Source organism: Rosa chinensis, chromosome 4, assembly GCF_002994745.2.
Source record: "Rosa chinensis cultivar Old Blush chromosome 4, RchiOBHm-V2, whole genome shotgun sequence".
Lineage (NCBI taxonomy): Eukaryota > Viridiplantae > Streptophyta > Magnoliopsida > Rosales > Rosaceae > Rosa > Rosa chinensis.
In genome coordinates, this window is record NC_037091.1 from 33,236,463 (window position 1) to 33,263,015 (window position 26,553).

The window sequence follows — 26,553 nt, forward strand, 5'->3', positions numbered from 1 at the left end:
AGCCCTTGCGCCGTAGGAGAGGAAAACACCACCAACCAGTTCCCTATCCGGAGGCGGCCATAGATAGCGCCGGCTTCGTTGTGCCATCACTGGGCTGGCTATCGGATCGGTGCTTCAATGCCCTGGGTTGAGATAGGGAGGGAAGTTGTTCAGCTGTGGTTTGGCAGGCTATTTGGATGCAGGTCGGCTGGTTTTTCTGGCGTTTGTGGTGGTTTTCTGTGTAGGGACAACGCGAGTTGGTGGCGGAGGCAATCTTGAGGCTCGATCTGGCGACAGTACGGCTTGTGGGTCTTGGGTCTGGGATCAGTGTAGCTTGCGGGTCTCGGGTCTTGGCGCTGCACGACATTGGCTTGGGGACTCGGAGTGGTGCTGGCTTCTGGTGGAGTTCGACGGGGTGGTTCGTGGTGAGGTGAGTTTTCGGGGCAGGACTTGTGGGCGGCGCTGCACAGGCGGTTGCAGGCATGGTGGAAGGGTGGTCTGGGCCTTGGTCAACCATGTCCTGCTGGGCCTAGAGTTTGGGCATCTTCTCTTTGGGTTGCCCAGTGGGCTCTCTAATTTAGGCTAGGGTTTTTGCCCTAAAGCCCTTTTCTATGTTTTTTAGTTAAGTCTAATTTACAATAATTTCCTTATATTTAGGAAGCTAAGCACCACTATGGTGCACTCTATGTATCTCTAGCGCCTCTGAAGTAGTACCAAAAAAGGGTTTTCGCTACCTCTACGTATTTGAATGTGTAATGAGTAGGACTATATGTATGTACCACTTGTGGGTAGTACCACTAGCTTCTTTTCTGTCTATGCCCTTAAATGACAGCGGAAGGGTATGTAACGGTCTATTCTGGCTTGTGATGAATATAATATTTCCCCTCGTGGGCTTGATTCAAAAAAAAAAAGTAAACATAAAAGTTGACTTACTTTCTTCCAATAGAAAATCATAAAACAAAAAGAAATTTTACTCGAGCATAAATTCTCCTTTTAATATCACAAAAAAGAAAATTTGAAAACAAAAAAAATAATGATTACCAACTTTATTAATCAAGATTTGAGTTTCGACAGCTATTAAACATGATCGACCAAGTTTAGGAGAGATTTATTCAAACGAAACAGTGATTATTTTGCAGTAAATTAATGGTATGGTGATTAATGTGCAATCAAAACTGACACAAAACCTCATGCGCGCTCCATCAATTTGAAATCTCATTGTATGGTGATTAATTATTCATCTCTATCATGCCAGCTGAAATCAAATTCCAAAGGAATTAGCGATGAGGCCTGAATCAATTAATTTGGAACCTAACTACTAAACTAAATTAAGCACATTGACCTTTCTCTTATTGTTTAAATTTCAATAGCCACAGGAACACAACTATTACAAGATCAATACCTGTATTCTGTATAACATAAAAAGAATAAAGAACAAATGGAATTAAATTAAAGCTTGAGCGTCAAATCGATGTCATCGTCACCATCCTGGTCATTCTTTCGGGGCCGCTCTACTCGAGACAGAAGATCAGTACTACCACTGAATGGTGGCAGTGGCGGCTTTTTGTTGTTGTTGTTGTTGATTGCGTTAAGATTCCAAGTACCACCGAAGTTGCGAACAGCACGAGTATTAGTACTACTCTCCTCCAATCTTGATGAAGCATTAAATGTTCGTACACCAAGCCCTAATTCGTTGGTGTTGATATTATTCTGAGCACCCTGGAAGCTGAGCCTATGATCATTAATAGGGTGGTTCTGCAGGAGGCTTGAGGAAGCTGGCCTCGACCACCCCGCACCGCCACCTAGGCGGTCGTACCACGGGGTATAAGTAGGCTTATGAATCATGGAATCTAGCCTAACACCAAGAGACGTCGACCTAGATCCATAAAGTGAGTAGTGTGGAGAAAGAGTAGATGAAGAATATGGACTGAAATTGTAAGGATAGTATGACTGCCCTAATCCAAATCCACCACCCACATCCAATCCTTGGCTACGCCGTTTTGCAAGCTGGCGTTCCGGTTTGTGAGCGTTTTGGTGGCCTCCCAAGGCTTGGGAAGTAGAGAAGTTTCTGTTGCAGAAGTTGCACTTGAAAACCCTAGTATCTTCTTTTTCTTTCTTCTGTTGACCACGCACGCCATTTAACTCCTCCGAGGCCTCCTCCTCCGGCGGATTAGCCTTGAAAAGTGCAAGTTCAACATTGGCTTCTGCCTCCTCCGCCACCACCTCTGGCTTTTGTTGTTGTTGGGATTCGCCGGCGATGTTGATCTCCTTCATCTTCATAGTATTCTTCTTGTCCGAGGCGGCTGAGATGATGCTCGAGGCCTCGGAAGAATTAGCGCATACTTCTAGTACTGGTATCTCCATCCTAATTCACTGATCGAGATTAGAAAATTTGAGGTTTGATGAAAAGATCGGGGGAGATTAACTCCTTTTTATTGGGGGTTGAATTTAATGCATTATCGTTCAAATTTGGCAAGATATCTTGAATCATAATTTGGGATTTGATGGAGTGACTAAGTTTCCTGATTTTGTTTTTGCAAGTACACTACGTTCGGCTAATTTCTATGTAACCTTCCATTCTGAAGCTTAATATGTGGTGGTAATTAATCACTGCATCGACTTTTTAAGCAGTTTAAATCTCAATTTGAACACGGAACCAATTCGGCAATAATTTACGCACGCAAGGAAAAATATAATTTTCAATCTCCTAGTTCTTACTAATGGTCAGTTAATCAATTTATGTTCTAAATAATTCAAAATTATGTATGACAAATTAACGATAAAATTTTCGTTTTAAAGCTACGTTTGCCGTTGGATGGTATCAATATATATGAGTTGTACGTCAGTTACTTTCTTTTGAAGATTTAAAAGAAGAAAGTTTCATTACTAGCTAGGTTTTAAGACTTGATTGATGATTTGCTAGAGTTAATGTTGAATTACAAAATTAATCCCTGTAAAAAGTAAAAGGAAAGTCCATAGATGAATGCCTCCATGCATGACTAATTAAATCGAAGGATACTAAGTTGGGTTGAATGTTACATGTAGAATTTGTTGCCACTTTGATATATGTTCTTTAGGTAATGTCTTTTTTTTTTTTTCGTCTTTTTACTACAACCATTGAAATAATTTCCTTTCTGAAATGTGTGTTCATGGTACCGAAGTTGTGAATTAATAAATAGAAGGACAATCATGAGTTGGAATTATGCCATTGTGTACTAGGAGTGCAAGACTAAAGCTAATAAAGGGGAAACAGTCGATGTTTTCTCATATTATATTCTTTCCTAGTTCAGCTCTTTATATTTGATATTTTCTTCTCTTTTTTTTCTTTGTTAGATAAGTAACCATCTATTTTGTAGAAGGAATGTTACAACCAATGAAATTGAGATCGAATTAACAATTATATAAGACACTCTGAGAAGATTCAATACAATGAATATCTACTGTTTCATTTAAGATAGAATTTTGTTAGGTCATGAGTAGGACGGTGAATGATGGCCAATGGATTATGTTGTATTGGGTTTGAGTCATGTTAAGAACTAAACGTGTTACAATAAATAAATGTATCCCCTTTCAAAAATAAATAAATAAATAAATGTATCCAAAATCACTAGTGGTTTGTGCCCAAAATGCATGGTTATACTCAAGATGTTTATTAAACAGGGTGAGTGACTTGTGCGAACCGGCCTTTTTTTTTGTTTTTTTTTCCAATAAAGGTTGTGTCCAATTCAATTTGTTGATCCATCCAAGCCATATGAACAGGTTTTACATTCCACCCAATTATATCATTTAACAAACAAAAATTACATGAAATCTAGAAAGTATCAGACATAACTTCACCACTTGATTTATTTTAATATCGTTATAAATTACTTTTTGATAGGTGGTGCAAATGAGTCGTTTATATGAGATAAATACAACTTAATTGGTTGACCCGATTCCTTTAAAAAATATAATACATCGGTTTATTAATATTCGCGAGTTGATACGAAAATGACTATTTTAATAAACAACTCTTAAGCTTGGATGATCTGCAGGCAATTGACCTGCTTTTTCATCTTATCAGTCAACACACTTTATTTTCAGTGAGTTTTAAATTCTCAGATCGTGTTAGAACTTTGTTTCACTCCCAGGTTGAAAGCAAATATTGGTGATATATATAACTTGCTGTCATTAGCATCTTGATCATTCTCCGGCCAACATAACTTGTCATTTGAATTCACCATTTTGGCAGCTTCAACATTGTCAATTTCAACCAAGATAAGCGATATATATTGGAAACTGTAGGCCTTCCTTAAGGGCCAATAATTCGTTAATTAGTTAAGGGAATAAAGCCAAACGCGAGAGATGTTCGATTTTTAGGATACACACACACAGAGATTTTATTCAGAGCGAAGCTCCGTTTTGAAATTAAAGTGCAGATTTAGAGTTTAGAGTCACTTTTCGGTCGCATATCCACATCTCAACCATTCAGTTTTTGTGGAGATCATCTATGTAAATTTTCAGCCAAATTGATGATTGTTATGGCATTGATAATTGCCTTAAAGCTAGTAAGCAGGTTCAGGCATGGACGGATTCAGTTCGTCTATTGGTTTAAGCGAGATGTGGATATGAGACCGAAAAATGACCATAAACTCTAAATCCGCTTTAATTTCAAAGCGGAGTTTCGCTATATATATATATATATATATATATATTTTTTTTTTTTTTTTCTGAATTGAAGTATAATCTACACTATTATTAAGAGATGAGGTGTTATTAGCCAAAATTAATTTTTTTTCCCTTTATAACCCTCAAATATTAAAATATCATGGATCACATTTTATGATCATGGACAAAAACGTAAAAAGTAAAATAAAACAATAAAGAAACATAATAAAAAAATAATAATTATTTCAAACTCCCCACTATTACTTATAACTCTCTAGTTTCTTCTCAGAAAAATGAAAAATTATAACTCCCCACTACTCTCACACCCATCAGGTGTGTTGACATTTTCTAGTCTATATTAAGAAAAAGTTACTTTCCATCTAGCTAGCTGTTTAGTTTAAATTTTTACATCTAATGAGATCAAAGTGCATGTCTACCATGGTACGTACCTTAGAGAAAAATCTCTAATAGCTTCAATAACCTTAGAGAAAAATCTCTAATAGCTTCAATAGCAAGAAATTGAGATTTCAACATCTGCAGATGCCCGGGGGAGACCCTCCATTAAAGCAATGATATCTTTCAGCAAATTGGGAGGTAGATTACATTGAAAATATCTAAGATTCACCTTTTGCAAGCCTCCAACATATTTAAGGAAAAATTTTGCAAAAGTTACTGCATTCTCAGGGATCATGGTGCCAAGGTTAATGTCGACCACCTTTAGGTGACTAAGAAAGGGGCTCAAATATTGACCTCGAGTCTCGCAGTATTGCTTTTCAGTGCAGTTGGCGTAATCCAAGTCGGTCCACTCATCATAATTTTCTTCATAAGAGTCCACAAAAAGATGAATCCTCAGTCTGTGGACTACAGGACTCTTGAATAGGCATGCTATACCTCGGGCCGGGAAATATCTTTCATCGAGATAAATATCCAAGGTCTTAAGTTTCATGAATGAGAATGGCAGACCACCTAATTCAAAATAAATTTCTGATAGAATCTGGAGGAAGTCAAAAGCTATTGTAAGTTCTTCAACTTGGGATGAAGACGAAAAAAGATCGATAACACTGTTATTAGAAATCTTCTTCGTTGTAATGTGGGGCCAAAGAAATTCAGACCTTTTAAGCACAGGAAGGCTCTGGATCGAAGACTTGTCAGTAATGCCATTACCCACCCAAGCAAAGGATTTTAGATTCGGGGCGAAAATTTCAACCCCACTTCCATCGATGCAATTTACAAAACAAAACGAGACTCTTACATCCTCTAGTCTCATTCCGGAGATGTCTATACTCTTTAAACTCATTCCGAAAACTCGTATATCTTTTAGGTTCGGACAGCAAATTTTGAGATCATACATTCCTTTGCACATCTCTATCTCCAATTTTTCAAGACAAGGAAAATAAATCCACATCCAAAGCGCTAGTACTATGACTTCTATCCAAGAAATCCATATGACTTAGAGACAAAGACTGAAGTGAAAGGAGGCAAGACCAAACAACATAAGAAGAGGGAAACCCTAGCCATGCCTTTGAATTCCCACAGCTACTACTCCTTAGTGACAGGCACTTAAGTTGGCATTGAGGCAAAACATATGTGTTTTCACTACTCAAGGAGATGTCCAGTACTAGTTGCTCAACCCTAGCAAAACAAGAATCGTTTGGATCTTCCCCAACTCTTCGAAATTGACCTAAACTGCCGCTTGGGAAGGGAATTTTGCGACATGGACACACTATATTAGGGCATCTCCAACCCTTTAGTCAAAAGCCAAAGTCATTTGGAAAATTTGACACCGCTAGTGTCATTACTATTCATTCATATTTTGCATCTCCAACCCCCTTTAGTCAAAAGTCATAGCCATTTCATAATTTTAATTATTTTAGATAATTATTTAACTATAATATGAATTTATATATCATACATAATAATCTTATATAATATATCGTCGTTTAATTTTTTTTTTATAAATTTTTATTTTATTTTTTCAAGTTTTTCTCATTTCAAACTACATTACTCTATTATTAGCCGTTGAATTTAATTCATCGCATTTTTCTGACTGTCAGATTAGAAATTAAGTAATTATATATTTATTTTTTAATTTTTGGTATCAATTAATCTTGGTCTTCCATTTTGAATCGAATTCATAAGGAGTGAATCAAAGCCGCTCATTTTGAATAGTGGAAGGTGGGCCCAGCCTTCTTCCCCTAAGCCATTTTGGCTTTACCTTCACTCCTTAGTCATTTTGACTCAAGGTATGACTCAAAAGCCATTTTGACACCCTTTTTATTTGGGTTGGAGATGGTGAAAAAAAAGCCTCTTAGTCATTTTGACTTTTGACTCCATTGTTGGAGATGCCCTTATAGTTTTCGTCCTGGCGACCCAATACTGTGTTTATGATCCTTGCTCTCGTCTGGTGATGAAGAACTTCATTACCAGTAAAAATGTCGTAGAAGTCAAAGATGGGATAGGAAGACCATACATGACTCCATCTTCGAGATAAGACACTGGTTTGCCCGACGGATTTGAAAGGTAGGAACGAGAGTATGAGATGCAACATATCATCTGGGAGATCACTGATTCTGTCAGCTAAGTTAGTACTGTTTCTCTTCTCATGGTGCTTGTTTTCTTCCTCCTCATAAATGCACCGATCTGGGAGGCCGCTGACTCTGTCAACTGAAGCTTTGTCTCGTTGCTCATGGCGCTTGTTTTCTTCTTCCTCCTCGCTCAACCGATCAGAAGCTTCCTTGTAAGTGAAACAGTAAGAAAATATGTTTCCCATGGCAGGGTCTAAAATTAATAGCTAGGTCAAAAGTTAGAGTAATTGATCGAGCATGAACATCCAAACGATGGCTTTGCTATGTTTCTAAGAGGACTCAAAGTCAGGTCATTGACAAGCACCCCGAAGGTTCATTAAATAGGCACACAAATAGGGTTTTCTAACTCCAAAATACCAAGAATACCCACGACACCAAGAATACAAATCCATGACCCATAGGCCCGGTTTGGATGGCAAGAAATTATGGTATGGAATGAGAATTAATTTCATTTTCCATGTAGAGGTGTCGTTTGTTTGTAATTAGAGATTGGAAATGAAATAAAAAATGAATTTTGATTGAAAATTGACCCCCTCATAGAGTCTGAATTGAATTACCTAGTAAGGGGTGATATTTAGTAATGTTCTAAACATCCACATGGAAATGCCAAGACCTATTCTATTTCATATCGGTTGGAAAGGAAAATAAATAATTTTCCTATTTTAAGATTCCTGCCAACCAAATTAGGCCATAGGGTTTAAAAATCCATAACCCAAAGGATTTACTTTTAGGCTCTATATCTTTTTTTTCCCCTTTTTTATTATTATTTTTATTGTATTTTGTAAAATCTCATTATTTAATCATTCATGAAAAGTGAAAACAATTAATGTATGACCTAGCTAGTCTAATAAGTAGAGTGCAATACACCAACTAATTGAGCGAAATTCAGTAGTGAGATGAGGGTAATGGCGAACCTCATTTCACTAAAGATATATATGATTCATGAGTCATGACTCATGAGTCCTTTTCTCGTCCCAAGCCTAAGACGATTGCCTTGTTGCCTTACCGTTGGATCGGCCCTATCCATGACATATATGCATCCCCTAATGGCTGCCCGTTATTGATACCCCACGAACAAAAATGTCATGTTACCATGCTTTTATAAATTGGAAGACAAGAAGCTGCTCTCTAGCATCCATGCATGTCAGATTGTCAACCGTGAAAAATCTCCAAGGGTTTAAGGCCCACGTGAGTAGCACGTGATAAGATAAACCCATTGGCAACGGTCAAGAATGGTGAGGATAAGACTAGAGAGAGGAAAGGAAGAACACCTTGTCTGCCTCTTCTTGATTCTTGTTCCTCTCTTGCTAGCATGGCCGCCGAGTCCGCATTTGTCAGAAATGGCGGGAGCAGCAGCAGCGCCACTACTGCTGCCTTATTCGGCAGCTCAGCGTGGAAACATTCCAAGAGAAAGACCCAGCAGTCTCTACACACTCACTGCGCCCATGACAAGAACAGGTTCTACAAACAACTGGGTATGTTCTCTATCTCCTTCTCTTTATGTTTCTAGCTCTCTTGTTATGAGTTGGGTGGACCCAACTCAAAATTGAGCAATTTTATGCTGAGATAAGGTTGTCTGTATCTCAAAAATTCAACTCTGGAAATGGGTATGGCTTAAATGAGGACCCTAAAGCAGGTTGTTAGCTATCGGTTTTGTTTTAGCAAATTAAACAACTGACCATAATCTAATGATTTTCTCAAGTTTTAAGTTCTACTGTTAATGATTGCATGGAATTCAAAATGATAGTTTTGAGTTTGTTTAGGATTATTTTCATTGAAAAAGAAGATTGAAGATGCAGTTCTCCGAGCTGAGATGTTGGCCCCATTGGCACTGGAGCTTGAAGAAGAAAGACGGAATGAGCAGGAACAACTGATGCGCGACTATGACCTATGGGATGACACTGCTGAGTCCAATGAGGTTCTTGCTAAATTGGCTGATAGTGTTAGAGTGGTTGACGCTCTCAGAGACTTGACATATAAGGTAACACATTATCGAACTTGGTGTGTTTGTTGTTATACTATTCTATCAATTGATTTTTCCACCTCACTTTTAAGTTCATTGAGTTGTCTGTATATGGAGGTCCGATCATTTTAGCGGGGTGCATCGTTAGGGATTACAAGTTTAAGCCCTCTGGCTGTGCCAGCAATTGCCATGAGTACCCATTATTTTACTAGTCAAGCGTGCTAGTTGCATATTAATTTTATCTTTCCACCAAAATGCTCAAGTATAAAAGTTGCTCAATCATATTTTTTCTTTCCTCATTTGAAGTTGAGGATTTGACATTCACAATTGCTTATTTCTGCAGGCTGAAGAAGCAAAACTTATTACACAGTTAGCAGAGATAGATGCTATCAATTATGGGCTTTTTAGGCAAGCATATGATGCATCTCTGGATATGAGCAAGATTTTGAATAAATATGAGATTTCCAAGCTTCTTAAGGGACCATATGACATGGAGGGAGCATGTCTAATTATAAAAGCTGGTGGCACAGGCTACCCTGAGGTTAGATGATCTTCCATTTGTTTCCATACAAGAGAGAGATACTGCAAAGTCTCAAATTTGAATGCTCTCTTAGGTGCTCTATATGTGAAGTCCTTGTTTTTAACCCACTCTTCACAAAAATGTGCATAATCTAGTACTTTTATATTTCATAAATGGAGAGTGATAGGATAAATTTTGATTCACCTAAAATCAGTCTAAGGTTTGTGTTGGAACTATAAACAACATGGAAGTCAGCACTTTGAGGGGAATCTGAATTATTACCTCATGTCAGCCTAAGTCTGTGAAACTATTGTTTTTCCAGATTTTATCTTGACTTATTTATTTTTTAATGTCAAAAAAGATTGTGGATGTGGTCAAGAGCTTGAAAAACTTCACAAATGCACATTCTCTCTCTCTCGCTTCGCCCCCCCTCTCTTCTCCCCCTCCCTCTCCCTCCCTAAGCACATACACATTTTTATCTTCTGTGACTTGATTTTGTAAATTTTATAATTCAGGTTTGGGTAAAACAACTACTAAGCATGTATACCAAATGGGCCAGAAAGCTAGGTTACAAAGGAAGGGTAGTAGAGATGCATTCTTCCACGAATGGTGGCATCAAGTCAGCAACTATTGAGTTTGAACATGAGTTTGCTTTTGGTTATCTATCAGGAGAGGCAGGTGTGCACTACATCATAAATTCTAAAAATGGATCTGCTGTGCACGAGGTACAACTTTGTCCTGCTGATATCAATCCAATATTAAAGTTTTCAGAATTGCTCGTATTTTCTTTTCCTAAAAAAAGATGTCACTGGTGACTGAAAAGAAAAAAATGCTATGGAGTATGGACTATGATATTGCAAGTAAAGTGATAACAGGATAGAACTATCTGATCCAAATATGTAACTTGGGAAGAAAAGAAAACAGGTTCTGTGACCACATGTTCTGAATCAAGTTCTGTGTAGTCTGTAGTACTTGCCCATGGTCAAGGGTGAATTCCTTCTGTGTTTTGTGTCATACAAAAGCAGTCCTCATTGTCAGTTTTAATGAGGTTTTCAGACACTCCAGCTCCTAGATAATATCAATTTATATAACAGAAATTCTATTTTCCATTCCTTTTTTGTTTGTGCGAACTAAGGAGTTTCTTTCTTGTGGTTCATGGCACAAAGGCAAGGAAATTCCTGTTTTCTATTTCCGTGCTTGTTAAATCAAGGGGACTCACTGACTGAAGGCTTTGATTATTAGATTGTTGGCTTGGGCAACAGATAGTATCTTTTGAATTTTGTAATTTATTGACATAAATTGTTTTGTACTTGGGCTCTGGAAAATATTAGCAACAAATTTTTGTTCAATTTCAAGGCAGTTAAGCTTTTTATGTTATGCAGAATGTAATCCCCTAGTTATTGGAGTCCAGGGTTTCTCCTAATGTGCATTTTTTCTTTTTATGTGTTTGAATATAGTGCTTACTGCCTAGTAGAGTATAACTGAATAGGGTTTAGGGAAAGAAATATTAGGATGTTCAAGAATGAGTCTAAACCTCCAGTGGTGATCCTTACTGCTATTATCAACTGTTCAACACTATAAGATGCAAGCTGATTTTTTTAAACCTCAAGGCTTCTAGTGCTAATATGAATCTCTTTCTTAAATGGAGACTTTCTAGTAACTAGCTTGGTGTTTTAGTGAGGAGGCTCTTTCCTCTTATTTTTGAAGTGTTTTTTTTTTTTTTTTGGAGTTTCGCTCCTGCTCTTTGTTGTTTTCTGGTGTGCCCTTGCTTATACTGGGTTCCAGCTCTCTTTTGTATTTCTTTGTTCTCTTAAATTTTAAATAAGTTTGAATTTCCAAAAAAAATAAAAAAATGAAGAGGGTTGTAGATTAGCTACATAAATACTTGAATTTAATCATAACCTGTATTTATCAGTCTGTTTAATGTTTATGTCCAGAACTGGCACTATGTAATTCACATTTTCTTCAAAGATGAAAAGCAGGAAGTTAGACTTATTAAGTACTGTGTATATATATATATATATATATATATATATATACGGAGCTGTTCGAGAGTGGACTTCCGCAACCCAGAAAAAGTGCGGACGTCGCTCCTCCGGCCTAGGTTTGAGTAAGGGAGAGATGCTAAAACGTTATGGAGTTATTTGTTGTTAGGTACTTTTTCGGTTTTCTGGACGGAGAATATTAGAAGAATCTTTTAGAATTAGGGGCAGTAGCTGTGGAAGAACTTGGTCTGTTTTGTGGTCTTCGGTAATTGCAGAATTTAAGGGTTTCTCTTTCAGATATTTTGTAGGATTTGCTAGCTGTTGAGTTTGTTTGCTATCTGACGATGTGGTGTTAGCTCAGTGGTTAGAGCACCCACTACCTAAGATCCAGGTCCTGGGTTCGAGTCACCATGGGGGTAGAAGTGAAATCCTTTGATCCTTTAGAAGTGAAATCCTTTGATCCTTTAAAAAAAAAAAAAAAAAAAGAGTTTGTTTGCTATCTGTGGTGGTCTTTGGTAGCTTGGTTCTTTTTGTCTTGTTTTAGACTTGGGATGTGGATTGCTCATACACTAGTTTGTATTCTTTTTCTTCAAGTTGATGAAACTCTGGTCTCTTAAAAAAATAAATTGCACTATGCAATGTAGAAGTTAGGTGGAGCATTGATCGTTATTATTCTTGCAACATTTTCTCTAAAATCTTGACCAGTAGTTTTACAGTTTGCAAATTGAATGTCTTGCAGGCGGCTAGCTCAGCAAGTGTGGATGTTGTTCCTCTATTTCTTGGACGAGCTTATGACATACAAATTGACGAGGAAGATTTAGTTATTGTATTGCCATCAAAGCTTGAAGAAAAGCAGAGCCAAAATGATCCTTTAGTTTACATTCACCATAAACCCACAGGCATAAGTGTCCAATCATCAGGTGCTTGGTGATTTTTACCGGAAACCCTTATATACATTCTTACAGTGAAGTAATAGGATCTAATCATATTTATGGAGGGAATATATAGTAGCATAACAAAAAATTCTGAGCGACAACTAATGTTTTCCTATTTTTACTTCAAACAAATCCTTTCTAACCCTTATTTTTACTCTAACAATGTTTCTGTAATTAATATAACCTGTTATGTGCAGGTGAGAGGAGCCACTTTGCAAATAAGATGAAAGCCATGAACCGATTGAAAGCCAAGCTTCTCATCCTTGCATTGGAACAAGGAGTTAACAAGCCTAGTGATATTAAAAAAGATGAGATTGTCAATGTGTGGCAAAAGGAAACTCGAAGATACATGTCTCATCCACATAAGTTAGTCAAGGATGTAAAAACGGGTACCCAACTACCTGACCTTCTGTCTGTTTTGGATGGAAATCTTGAACCTCTTATTGCTGCTCATATTAATATAAGACAGTAATGTGACATGGTCTAGATTTCTAACTTCTCTTTTTGATGAAACTGCAATTCTATGTTGATTCGAAACATTACGTACTGTTTTTGACATTTAGAACCTCTATGACTAGCAAAGCTGTTCATCAAGATACTAGTGAAAATATTGTATAGGAAGACGGATTCTACTAATGTGCTTCTTGCTGAGGGGTCAGGCCTAAAAAGATGGCCAATTGATGCTTTAAGAGAAGACTGGTACCGCATAAGGAGATCCTGCCTATCGAATCTTTAACCTAATTGGTTTGGTCTAGTTGGAGCATGCTATGCTGCTAGTAGGGCGGATGTTGCAGGGCTTCTCCTGGTAATATACCTCAACAAAGCTGTTGGCCTCCTCTCCTTGTCATTGGACTGGAACAGATAAAGACAAATAAAGACATTTACCTTTCCTTTCCCTCTTTACCCAGCGATTAAGAAATGAAGAATCACTAACACCATCGATGAAATTACCTGGAAAATCAAATAACTACTGTATGAACTTGGTCTTCCTTGCTGTGTATGTAACTACTGTGACCACACACACACACACACACAACAGACTTTCAGCGGTCAGTCATCTTTTGAAAGGAAGCACCAACCCCATTTTCCTATCCTACATACTAGTATTGTAAAGTGAACTAATATTGTCTTGTAAGACATAACCATAAAATGTAAAAGTAATAGACAAGAAAAATATGCACATCAAAAGCACAAGAGAATGAGGAAGAACAGATGGGAAAGAACAAATGCCATTGCCAAGTCTATTTGGATATCAATCTTTCCACTTACATGAACCAAATTAAGGAAGAAACAAACAATATAGGTCAATTGGAGATTCTAGAACTTTGAAATTAAGGCTCTAATGATCAAATTATATGCGACTTCTTGAAATTCAAAGTCTTTTGGATGAGTGGGTGGTTGTTGAAACTTTGGTCATTCATTTGGTAAAAGAAACGTAATTAAGAAGTAACAAAACCAAGACTTGACTACAGAGTCACATGTACTCGGAAAACTTGTCATGATGCAGTTTCCATGTTGCTGGATTCAATCATAGCTGGACTAAATTTGCCCGACTAAAATTTTCCATAGAAACAGTTAGGTTATGGATACACAATTCTCTTTTGTGACTTTGATGGTGTACGGTGTACAACTACAGTTAGGTTATGCATAGATTCAGACAAAGACCATTGAACATATGGTTGTTGGGGTAACTATTATACATCAACAGTTTTTCTTAACAAAAAAATATAAAACTACGGATCAAGCAGGAGTTTGTTGGCCATCTCACCTTCAACTTCAACTTCAACAAACACCATAGGTTAAATTTAGGACACAGCACAACAGAGAGCAATGCTATTTACAACCGATGTTTTAAACAATCATCTCTCATTCTAGCCAAGAGCCAAACATAGAGAACAACCCTTCCATAAAACTTAAAACTCATAACTTCTTCAAGAGTTCCTTGGTAAGGCTGGTGGCAGAAAATTTTGTGGCTCAGACTACTTCAACCAACGTAACATGAAAAGGGCTCTAGAGATGTTGGTTGCTAAATCTATAGAACTAAAAGTGCAGATTAAAAGTTATAATTAGCATAAAATCAAGGACAAAATAGTCCTCTCACTATTCATTCAGTAACACCCCTCTTCCTTTTGCTTTAGTATATACCTGCAAATTCAAATCCAATACATACCCTACATAGGAATAAGAGAACAATTCAAATTGAAACAACAAATCAAGGTTGAAAAAAAAAAAAATAATAAAAAACTAACCATCTGAAATTTGGGACTGTAATCAAAACCTAGATCCCTCTCCACTGCATTTTTTTAAAAAAAAAAAAAAAAAAAGAGGATCAAAGGGTTTCACTCCTGCCCCCATGGTGACTCGAATGCATTCTGTGTACCTCTCCGATCACTTTCAGGATGAAGCGCAACTAACCTCCTGCTAAGATAATGAGGTGAGAATTCCCCTTTCTTGTATGTCATCTCTCTCCATCTCTGTCTCTATCTCTATCTCTCACTCTCTCTTTGTGCAAAGCAAAGAAGCACACCCTAGCTAGCTCTCTCGATCCTTCTTGACCTTTCTCTGGATTGTTATCTCTCTTCGTGGAGCAAGAAAACCAAGCCGCGCGGAATCAAGTGCCACAGGCTGCCAACACATGTCCATGGCAATAGAGTAAATTCCCAAAAGAATGAAGGGCAAAAGAGTAATGATACTATTAATTAAACAGTGCCAAACTCCATTTTCCTTTAGTATATATAGAATAGAGTTAGGTCTAGTTTGGAATAGATGTGACTTTTAAAAAAAATTGCTGCTGTTGTGTTGTAAGAATAATCAGCTATGAATTAAAATTGTTTCGCATTTGGTAAATAATATTTTTAAAAGTGCTGTCAATACATAAAACAACTTCAGAGCGTGTTTATATCCACAACAGCTTTCAAAAGCAATCTGTGGGCTGCTTCTACAATCTGCGGCCAATGACTTATAATTTTCAATTAAAGCTGCTTTTTATTTACTTACCAAAACACATTAAAATCTAAAATTTTAAACAAAAACTGATTTTTTTTTAAAGCGAAGCAATCCCAAACGGGGCCTTAGTCCATTATGCCTGAAATGAAACTACTTGCTTACTATTTAAGAACTCAATTTCCAAACAACACACATATTAGTCTTATGCCTGAAATACAAAATTTGTTGTACCAAAAATAAATAAATAAATAAATGAAAATTTTGTAATCACATGTCGCACACAGTACACACTACCAATAGAGTCATCTCTAGTTGGAAGCGAGTTGAGTCAGTCGTCTTCTTGAAACCAACTACAAATACAAAATGACAACCTCCAACCGTCGACTTTTGGACTAATGTTGTTGGGGGAAATTATTATGTGGTCCCGGATTACCACGTGGCACTGTCATGTAGTGGTCCAAGCCAATAACATCACTTGAATATCGTGGGGACCATGCAAGGGGTGAAAAAATAAAAGATAAATTAAATTAAAAGACCAATAAGAGACAAACACAAATTGTATGCACCACCTGTACTATGGTTGTCCGACACCACCTAATAATTTCCGGTGTTGTTGGTTGTGCAATAGTAAGTTTCGTTGGAGGCAGAACATACTAATTTATAGGATAGGAAGATATTGGAATACACGATCGGGAAAGTAATGAAAGGAATGCATGACTTATATTGATAGACTTACTGCTTTCACAACCAACAACATTAGTCCAAAAGATACACACACGACAAAGAAGAAAAATCAGAATGGGAGTTTCGATAATGAAATTGCTTTTATGAGTTTGGAAGCAAGTGAGTTGAGTCAGTCGTCTCTAGTTGAAGTATCTGACATTTATGAGTTTCGCGTCCTATACGTACGTTCAACAAACTAGAGTTGTCTTTGGAAAACAAGAGTCGGCTCTAGTTGGAAGCGAGTGAGTCAAGTCAGTTTTCTTTTGGAAAAATGCAGTGACTCAATTAACAGTGGTTCTCCGATCCATCCCTTTGAGTACTTCTTGATCATATTCTACATCTTCCTACATTATGGAAGACTACCTATTTCACACCCGCAACACCACCCATATTTATCTCAGTCTCTTTAGTCCAAAGAAAAAATCAAAAATGGGGGGAGTTTTGGTTATGAAATTGGTTCTGATATCTTCATTAGTTTTAAATGCAATATTGTCCATTTTCTGTTGTAGCTCCATGCAATTGAAGCAGCCGAGAATTCGAGGGAATGAAACGGATAGGCTGGCATTGCTAGCAATCAAAGCTCAAATACAGCACGATCCCAATCATCAGGTCATGAGCTCATGGAATGACTCCATTCATTTTTGCCTGTGGCATGGCGTCACCTGCAGTCGACGACATCGCCAAAGGGTGACAAAGCTGGAGCTGGGGTCTCTAGCGTTGATGGGATCAATATCTTCACATATAGGAAATCTAAGCTTCTTAGGAGGGCTAAATCTTGAGAACAACAACTTCACTCTTCAAATTCCTCCTCAAATTGGCCATTTGCACAGATTGCAGGTATTGCATCTAAACAATAACTCACTAACAGGCACCATTCCTGCCAATATATCCAGTTGCTTCAAACTCATCACTCTCCGTCTCGAAAGAAACAATCTAGTGGGTAAAATTCCTCCCATACTGAGTTCCTTGTCAAAGCTTCAGACTTTTATTTTGCAATTCAACAATTTAACAGGAGAGATCCCTCCTTCTTTGGGGAACCTTTCTTCTCTCGAGGCATTTTCTACACTTGTTAACAACTTAGAAGGAAGCATTCCTAGTTCTTTATGCCAGTTGAGAAAATTAACAATTTTTTCTTTTTCCGCAAATAGGTTGTCTGGTATCATCCCTTCCTGCATGTATAACATGTCTCGTATAATTGAATTCGAGGTATCAGAAAACCAAATTCAAGGAAGTCTACCACCAAACTTGAGCAATGCTTTTCCTAACCTTAAAATCCTTACTGTTTTCCAGAATCAATTTACCGGGGGCATCCCTCGGTCAATTTCCAATGCAACAAATCTTGTGTCGTTTCAATGTCAATCAAACAAACTCACTGGACAGGTGCCAAATATACGAAATCTTCATAACCTTGTGATATTCAGTGTCGCTGATAATAATCTTGGAAGCTATAAAGATGGTGACTTGAGTTTTGTCTCAGAACTGATCAATGCCACACAGCTAACAAATTTGCAGTTCGCCTACAACATGTTTGGAGGCACGTTGCCCAAATCAATATCCAATCTCTCAACCAATCTGCAAATCCTTACAATAGGAGGAAACCAACTACATGGAAGCATCCCGACGGGATTAGGGAATCTTGTTAACTTGCAACTTCTTGTTATGAGAGATAACTCCTTCACAGGTAGCATCCCTACTGACATTGGGAGGCTTTCAACGCTTGGGGAACTGTATCTTAACACAACAACGAATTATCGGGGAGCATTCCATCCACTCTAGGAAACTTGACACGGTTAGCGGTACTCCAATTGCAAGAAAATAATTTAGAGGGTAGCATCCCTTCCAGCCTAGGGAAATACCAATGGTTACTAGAATTGGGTCTTTCTGGAAACAATCTGAATGGCACGATACCTCCTCATGTTTTTGGCCTCTCATCTTTATCAACAATTTTGGGATTGTATAGAAACCAATTCACTGGTTCCCTTCCTATGGAGATTGGAAAATTGAAGAATCTAGGTGTATTGGACATTTCTAACAACTTGTTATCAGGAGAACTTCCCAGTAGTCTCGGTAGTTGTGAGAGCTTAGAATTCCTACACATGCAAGGCAACTTCTTCTTGGGGCATATTCCTTCATCTATGAAGGAATTGAGAGGGATTCGAGATTTGGACCTTTCTCGCAACAATTTGTCAGGAAATATTCCACAGTTTTTCGAGCGTCTTGGAAACTTGGAGAATTTGAACCTATCCTTCAATCAGTTTTGGGGAGCAGTACCGACTGGCGGTGTCTTTAAGAATGGAAGTGTTACTTCAGTTGCTGGAAACACTAGGCTCTGTGGCGGTATTGCTAATCTTCGACTTCCTGTATGCATGTCTAATGAGTCCAAAGGAGGATGGTTGTCTCGTAGAATGAGACTAATTATCCCTTTAGTCTCTGGGTTCACTCTTTTGGGATTGGCTATGGTGCTGTCTTTTTTCCTTCTTCGTAAGAAAAGGAAAGAATCTGAATTAAACACTTTTGGGAACTCTGTTTTGCAAGTTTCATATGCTACTCTTCTAAAAGCTACTGATGGCTTCTCTTCAGCTAATTTGATTGGTTTGGGTGCTTTTGGGTCTGTCTACAAAGGAATTCTTGCTGAAGATAGTGTTACTGTGGCTGTGAAGGTGTTTAATATGTTACACCGGGGAGCTTCTAAGAGTTTCATCTCTGAATATGAGGCATTGAGAAACATCAGACATCGAAATCTGGTTAAGATTCTAACTGCATGCTCCAGTATTGATTTCAGTGGCAATGATTTTAAGGCTCTTGTTTATGAGTTCATGGACGGTGGGAGCTTAGCGGAGTGGTTGCATCCTTCCTCTGGAAATGAAGAGGTGACAGAAGCACCCAAACTTTTAAGTCTTGTTCAGAGGCTTGACATTGCCATTGATGTTGCTTCTGCATTGGATTATCTTCACAACCAGTGTGAAACACCGATAGTTCACTGTGATCTCAAGCCAAGTAACGTTCTTTTGGACAAAGAGTTGACTGCACATGTTTCTGACTTTGGGCTGGCAAGGTTTCTCTCAGAACCGACCAATAATGTTTCTATAAATCAATCAAGCTCCATCGGAATCAGAGGATCGGTTGGTTATGCCGCTCCGGGTAACTTCCTCATATTCTTCACATCCATCACTCTCATTTACCATTTCACGAGTGCTATTTTATTTTAAGTACAATTGAAGTGACAAATGACTATTACAATGTTTAAACTGTAGAGTATGGTATGGGAAGTGAAGTGTCGACATATGGGGATGTCTACAGCTTTGGTATTCTCTTGTTAGAAATGTTTACAGGGAAGAGACCCACTGATCACATGTTCAGTGATGGCTTGAATCTTCATAATTATGTGAAGACTACCCTCCCTGAACGTGTTTCACAGATTTCAGAATCACTAGTTCTTCAAGAAGGCACCGCCAATGTCACAGAAGCTCGCAGCCAATTGAGTGTTACAGCACAGAAAATTGAGGAGTGCTTGACTTTGATATTTGGAATTGGAATTGCCTGTTCTGCCGAGTCCTCAACAAACCGAAAGGATATCAGTGATGCTGCTACCGAATTGCACTCAATTAGGGGTAATCTTCTTGGCTAGAACCTTCTAAAATACTACTGATTTGTGAAGGCTTTTATATGTACTGTATGCTTGTTGCATTTTATATGTACACAATTAGGGGTATATGCTGTCTAATTGCTGTTTGAGGCCTTGAGCCCATGTAATTATGAAAAGATTTAAAGAGAGTAACATCTTATATAAATCTATTATATATCCCAAGTCTGAAACTCATGATCCCACTAGGATCAGTGGAGAGGGGAATCAACTTCGAACTGTCAGTTTGATCAGTTTTAGTGCATCAACCCAGCTTGCAGCAAACTGAAGTTTGAAGAGTTCATACTTGATCCCAATTTTGGTTTAATTTTTAGACCTAATCCCCATGCATATATCTGAAATAATATATATATATATATATATATATATATTTTTTTTTAGAACAGACAACTTTTTATCAAACGATTTCAAGCATCTTCTTTCAAAATTGTCTCCCTAGTAGAATTAATTATGTGAAAAAGTGTAATTGAGCAATTTGTCATAATTGGTTAACTAGAAGACATTAAAATACATCAAATTGATTTGCTTGTCATATCTTAATTTCCTGGAAATGAGAACACCATGTGATGTTGTACGAGATGTTTGAAAAAATCAACGTTAGATTATGAACTTTGTCTTGGCGTGTAATTACTGAAATGCAAATGGGAAAATACAATTACAGAATAAAATCAATATATATGATTGAACAAAATAGAGGAAAACAGAGAAGACCAGAGACCTTAGAACAGAATCAATATTGGTTCTGCTTACTGGCCTTGGACCTTGGTGCTTGATTATTGTAACTATACACCAAAACAGTGGTGCAGGCGAAAAATATTACTATTAGTACTAGTCCTTTACTGGAAGTTTCTTATTGAAGAAGACGCAGTATTTAACAAAACTAATTAACTTTAACTGCATTTTGTTTTCCTTCAAGTTTTACAATAATATAAAGAAAATCAATAGGGTAAGAACAGAGACGTTAGAACAAACTTAACATGGTTTCTGCCACACACAAAGTTACACTGCTAGTATTAGTTTGAAGCAAGTCAGCTTTTAAAAGAAAAATTCTTTTTCCTAGATGATAGGCTTCATAAGGTGATGTTTCATTCATTTAGGTTGGAATAGGTAATATGACAACTAGCTCCAATTCTATCAGAACCAGTATATATCTGTTCTAGCAAATGTGGAATATGATTCAGGACATAGTTTTCTGGTCCAAATGCTAACAGGCTTCTAAGAGTTACTATCATTTATTTATTAGGCCAATTGAAAATATTGACATGTATGTATATCAATAGGCTTAATTTGTTGTCTTGCACTATCCTCCCCTATATCTATAACTTTTCTGCACTCTCGTTAATTAACCTTCATATTGCACCAAAACAAACCAGGGAAAAACCTTCCTGATCTTCAAACCTTTTTCTTTGTACATAGCTGAGATTCTGAGAACAAACTGGGAATGCAACTAGTCTAGTGTCATTTTCGCCAAAAAAATGAACAAGATCGAAAAAACCTACAAGTCTAGTATCATGTACTGTGGAATTGAATAATTTAGATAATTGCTCATTTTGCAATAATAATTTAGATATTTTCCTTTTTGCTCTTAATTTCCTGAAAATTCCATCACCATACATGAAATTAGATTGCTGTCTGACTATGGTAACCACACAATACAACTAACAACATACAAAAGAAACCACCAGACAATCAATACATGAAATAGATCGATGTATATGTAAACAGAAAACAGGGTAAACAGAAAAGACCGGAGAGTCGGAGGTCTCTGATCCGAACCCCAATTTGTGATAAACATCCTTTGGGGAGGGGCCATACTCAAGTTGCTCCGGCCTGGAGTAGTAGCTCATTCAGCCACTATTCTATCTATCTCTGCCTATCGAATCTTTTTTTGGATTACGTGCCATTGTTTGGCTTATTTACACAATCATCTGTGACATCCACCACTCTGTAGGAATTTTCTTGGAAGCACATATTTAGAATGGGAAATTTTGTTGCGGATTCTGTTGCTTCTCTAAACCAATTCTAACTTTGGGATAATACAGTTCCTTTGACACTTCCCTTGGAGATTTTTTTTCTTCTTCAGAGAATACGTCAAATTTAATTATAAAAATAATATAAAATTGGAGTACAATCATTTTGAATCACCTCATAAGACCAGGCAACCAAGAATAATTTGAAACTTAAACTATTGCAAATTGACCCAAAATGTATGCTAAAGAATTGCAGTCACTCACATGTTGGACTCAAACTACTTATCTCATCCATTAATCATCCTGCACCGACGTCCTCTTGTTATCATATACCGAGAGCATCACTTCAAGATTAGTGATACTAAGGTTTCAACAGAAGTATAACCCCTGCAGCAAAGAGAGGCTCTCACTGCTCTTGGCTACCATAATCCATTGAAACTGTTACTGCCCCCAAAAAATGCCCCCCATCATCTCTTACCACACCGCCCACATCATACTTTCTGGCCTTTTTTGCAAAGAGCTCCGTCAACATGCAATTTTGCAAAACCATTAGCTGAAGGAGACCACATCATGCATCTCGTGCTTGGTCAAAGAAACATTTTTACTTAGATGAATACCTCCTCAGGGTTCTGAGTACAAACCTCCATGATCTCCATATCCACCATGCTGTAAAGCTAAACAATTATCCCTTCCTCTTTCCACACTGACGTCCTGCTTTACACTTCCACAATCACAATGGTTTCACTGCCACTCCCACAGAAACCACAATTTGCATGGGAAACAATGTGTTTACGGTGACGATTAGATGCAAACGTTAGATAATTACAGCATGGACTTGCCCAGATTGGAGTACATTGAATTGCAGTAGATTACAAAATGTTAATGATATCATGCATTTGGTACAAAAGTGGAATACCAAGTTGGAATATAAAAAAATATGACTTTTGACTGCAAATACCAACAAAAACTGATAATACTGATATTGGAGAAACCCAGCAATCAGATATTGGTAAATACCAGTCACTAGATCTAACATTGGAAAAGGCCCTCGACAATCAGAGATTTACAAAACTTTCATGCAATAATTTTCACCAAATAAGGTTAGCCTAATCTAGATATATATAATAATAATACTATTAATAATAGTGTCAATTCATGACATTACCTCCTTCAAATTCATACCGAAGTGTAAATATCCAAGATACATTCACATATTTTTGATTCCCAGTGTTTAATATGTCAACAATATGTTTTACCGTAACAGATCATTTTGAAACTTGCAAATAGGTAGTTATAATAGTGTCATACACATTGTAGATGCAGAATGGAAACTTCTTTGCCAAAACCAAAAAATGAATGGCATTATACAAGATACAATCAGAGAAAATACCTCATACTATAGGACTAGGTAACTCTGTGATGTACAAACTAATCTGTTGCTGATGCCCGAAACGGTGTTTAACATGCTAACTGTTCTTTGTTCAGAGAACATACAAAATAAGTTGTTACCCATCTATCTGCACCTAAATTTTCAGCACCTCATCCTGTGGCCTGCTTAAACCTGTTGAGGCACTCCCAGACTCTGGACTCCCTGTTGAAGACAAAAATGCTCCCAACGCCTCTAGAAAGAACCTCTTATTAGGGACAATACCATCTTTGTCCATGGACTTTAGCAATTTGTCTAGAAGCTCCTTCATGTTAGCTTTAGTGTAAGCCTTGTACAGAAGTTTATACGTTGATACATTTGGGCGTATCCCTATACTATTTGCACTCAGCAATAGCTTATCTGCTTCCATGGGCAAACCATTCCTGCAGTATACATCAAGCATCACATTAAACGTTGACACCTTCATCTCCTGTCCAGATTCAGCCACCCCATCAAATATCTCCCTAGCTTTTGAAACAGAGTCACAGTAGCCATACATCATGATAAGACTCTCATATGTAATGAAGCTAGGTGAGTATTTCATGTCAATCAACTTCTTAAACACAGATTCTGCTTGCTCTTTAAGCCTGGCCTTCCCATAATTTATGATCATTGAATTAAATGTAGGGAGAGTTGGTCTCTCCTTGGAATGGAGTAAGCTCTTAAATACCTGTTCCATCTTGTCAAATTGTTGCTTCTTCCCGTATGAATCAATCAACAGGTTGAAGGTGATGGTATCTGGCTTGCATTGATTACTTTTCATGCGAGAAAGCACAGATTCCATATCTCTGATCATCCCATTTTTCCCATAGGCATCCATTACACCATTGTACGTATAGATATCAGGGGAAGCTATGCTCTCATCAAGATCTTTAAACAAAGAATTGACTTTTTCTACATTACGACTCTGCGCAAAAGCTCTCAAGAGAATATTGTACGTAACAATATTCGGTTGACACCTTTCCATTCCCTTCATCTTGTTAAAGTACACGAGCGCTTTCTCCAACGCCTTCCCTTTGTCCTTGCAGTTAAGGTGGGCCGAGATGAGTGCATTATAAACAGAAGTATCAGGGCGGCACCCACTATTCCGCATCTCAGAGAACAACCACATAGCCATCCGTGTTTGGCCCTTCTTTCCCATAACCGAGATCAGTTTGGAATAAACACCATTATCCGCAACATACCACCGCTGTTTTTGCATCCATCTGAACACCTGATTGCGGGTTAGGTAAGTGAAGCTACATTCGAATCCTTATCATAATTGCTGCGACAAAATGCTTACATTGTACATAACATGCCATACTTCAAATTAACCGCATACTACCAAGTACATCGGGAATGTAATTCAATTACCATTATTTCAACTATAATTGAAAAGCCATCGAGCAATTTCGAAGCTGAAGATGAAGAAAAAGTGAATTGAATTGAAGTACCTCTAGGCACTGAAGCCATTTGTCAGACTTGCCGAGCTCTTCAAAGAGAAGAAAGCAGTGCTCGGTCCTGACAATCTTAACGTACTTGTTGAGAGACTTGAGCAGGGGCTCTTTGTCGCTGAAGCTTCGGATGAGCATACGAACCGTCTCATGGGCCTCCGAGTTGTCGGACTTCCGGGTGCCGGGTTTTCTTCTGAAGCGGGTCGAAATGCAGGAGACCCGAAGAGGCTGCTTCTGAAGCGGAAGGCATGGGTGGTGAGTCGAGTTGTTGGGAAATGGGGGGAAAGTGGAGGCGTGGAGAGAGTTGGGTAAGAGATTTAGGGGCATTGTTATTATGGGTTTGATTTAGATTGAGAGGAGGGGGCTGTGAATCTGAGGGAGGAGCATGTTTTGATTTGTTATGCTCTCAAATGCCGTCAACGGAGTCCTGGGGTTGGGAAACAAGATGAGATGAATAAACACAGGAGACAGATAGACCGTATCCACGTTTTGTTTTGTTTTTGTTTTTTGTTTTTTTTTTTGGGATCTTGACTAAATGCCTAATTTTAGACTAAAAACAACATCTGGGTTGCTTCTAAAATCTGCTGCTAGTGACCTATAACTTTTAATTAAAGCTGTTTTTTATTTATTTACCAAACACAATAAAATCTAAAATTTTGAACAAAAGCTGATTTTTTTTAAAAAAAGAAGCAATCCCAAACGGGGCCTTACTTTAGTAAGAGATTAGTATGCCCACTTACCTAATTTAAAGATAAAATATCATTTTTAACCTTAAAAAATTATGAAATTACAAATCACTCAGAATTTATAAATCACGAAACTCTCTCTCTCTCTCTCTCTCTCTCTCTCTCTCTCTCTCTCTCCTCCTCCTCCTCCTCCTCCTCTCCGATCTCTTTCTGGCAAGGAAAGAGATCTTGCTCAGACCCGTAAGCAATAGTAGTCTTGGCAGTGATGATGAAGACGACGACGTGAGAAGTGAGTACTCGTCTTGGCGTACTCAAGCCAAAGAAGTGTGTCGGTGTGTTCTAGAGCGATCTGAATCTTGGCCGGGTCCTGCTTGGGGAACCCAACAGCAATGAAGATGTTGTTAAGGTGGTTGAGGTTGAGGTCGGCGGTGGTGCGGTGGTGCGGTGGAGGAAGAAGACACAGGAGTCGAGGCTGGTCGGAGATCGAGTACTTGTTGATTGGGGAATGCCACAGACGGTGACATTTTGAGGTGGAGCGGCGGCGGATGTGGTGGTTCGGAGGCAGAGATTGTGCCAGGAAGTTGCTGTGTCCCAACTCCCAAGAGCTTGAAGAGTAAAACAAAGATACTAATGCAGCTATTGAGCTTCTCAAGAATGTGAACTTGTGAAGGTTGAGGAGAAAAAGACCAGAACTAAAAAGAAAGATAAGGAAGCAGCACCTGCTACAGCCAAGGATGAGGAGAAGGACACTAAGAGTGATAAGGCTGGAGAATCTTCTTACTCAACTTGAGTATAGGTGTTTTGTGAATTTGTGATATCCATATCTGATGAGGTTAGTTTGACGTCAAAGTCTGTGGGAGGATTCAGTGCACCGATGTGCACTTGCAACGACATAAATGGATAGTTAGATTATATTAAATACCACAGACGACGACGTTTTGAGGTGGAGCGGCGACAGATGTGGTGGTTCGGAGGCAGAGATTTGCCAGGAAGTTGTTGAGTCCTAACTCCCAAGAGCCTGAAGAGTAAAACAAAGATGCTAATGCAACTGCTGGGCTTCTTAAGAATATGAACTTGTGAAGGTTGAGGAGAAAAAGGCCAGAACTGAAAAG

General features: G+C 38.0%; 4 protein-coding genes across 5 annotated transcripts; 2 read left to right on the forward strand and 2 right to left on the reverse strand.

The window, feature by feature from the left end:
• Positions 1 to 1,428: 1,428 nt before the first annotated feature.
• LOC112199143 (zinc finger protein JAGGED-like) lies at positions 1,429 to 2,343 on the reverse strand. Its single transcript, XM_024340194.1, has one exon. The coding sequence runs from the start codon at positions 2,341 to 2,343 to the stop codon at positions 1,429 to 1,431; it is 915 nt and encodes a 304-aa protein (XP_024195962.1).
• A 6,028-nt stretch (positions 2,344 to 8,371) lies between these two features.
• On the forward strand, positions 8,372 to 13,156 carry LOC112198389 (peptide chain release factor PrfB3, chloroplastic). Of its 2 annotated transcripts, none has more exons than XM_040517775.1 (6): positions 8,372 to 8,686; positions 8,975 to 9,192; positions 9,518 to 9,715; positions 10,234 to 10,419; positions 12,419 to 12,599; positions 12,812 to 13,156. In XM_040517775.1, exons 1-6 carry the CDS (start codon positions 8,524 to 8,526, stop codon positions 13,084 to 13,086), a joined length of 1,221 nt encoding a protein of 406 aa, XP_040373709.1. In that variant the 5' UTR covers positions 8,372 to 8,523; the 3' UTR covers positions 13,087 to 13,156. The 2 variants fall into 2 exon arrangements, with proteins under 2 accessions (XP_040373709.1, XP_024195271.1); XM_024339503.2 differs by having other exon boundaries at positions 8,375 to 8,686; positions 10,210 to 10,419.
• A 5,112-nt stretch (positions 13,157 to 18,268) lies between these two features.
• On the forward strand, positions 18,269 to 19,911 carry LOC112200884 (probable LRR receptor-like serine/threonine-protein kinase At3g47570). Its single transcript, XM_024341890.2, has 2 exons — positions 18,269 to 19,424; positions 19,538 to 19,911. Exons 1-2 carry the CDS (start codon positions 18,269 to 18,271, stop codon positions 19,909 to 19,911), a joined length of 1,530 nt encoding a protein of 509 aa, XP_024197658.1.
• A 3,235-nt stretch (positions 19,912 to 23,146) lies between these two features.
• LOC112197865 (pentatricopeptide repeat-containing protein At4g39620, chloroplastic) lies at positions 23,147 to 25,206 on the reverse strand. The gene is made up of 2 exons (XM_024338778.2): positions 24,756 to 25,206; positions 23,147 to 24,535 (listed from the first exon to the last, which is right to left on the reverse strand). The coding sequence occupies exons 1-2, from the start codon at positions 25,080 to 25,082 to the stop codon at positions 23,420 to 23,422; spliced, it is 1,443 nt and encodes a 480-aa protein (XP_024194546.1). The 5' UTR covers positions 25,083 to 25,206; the 3' UTR covers positions 23,147 to 23,419.
• Positions 25,207 to 26,553: the final 1,347 nt, after the last annotated feature.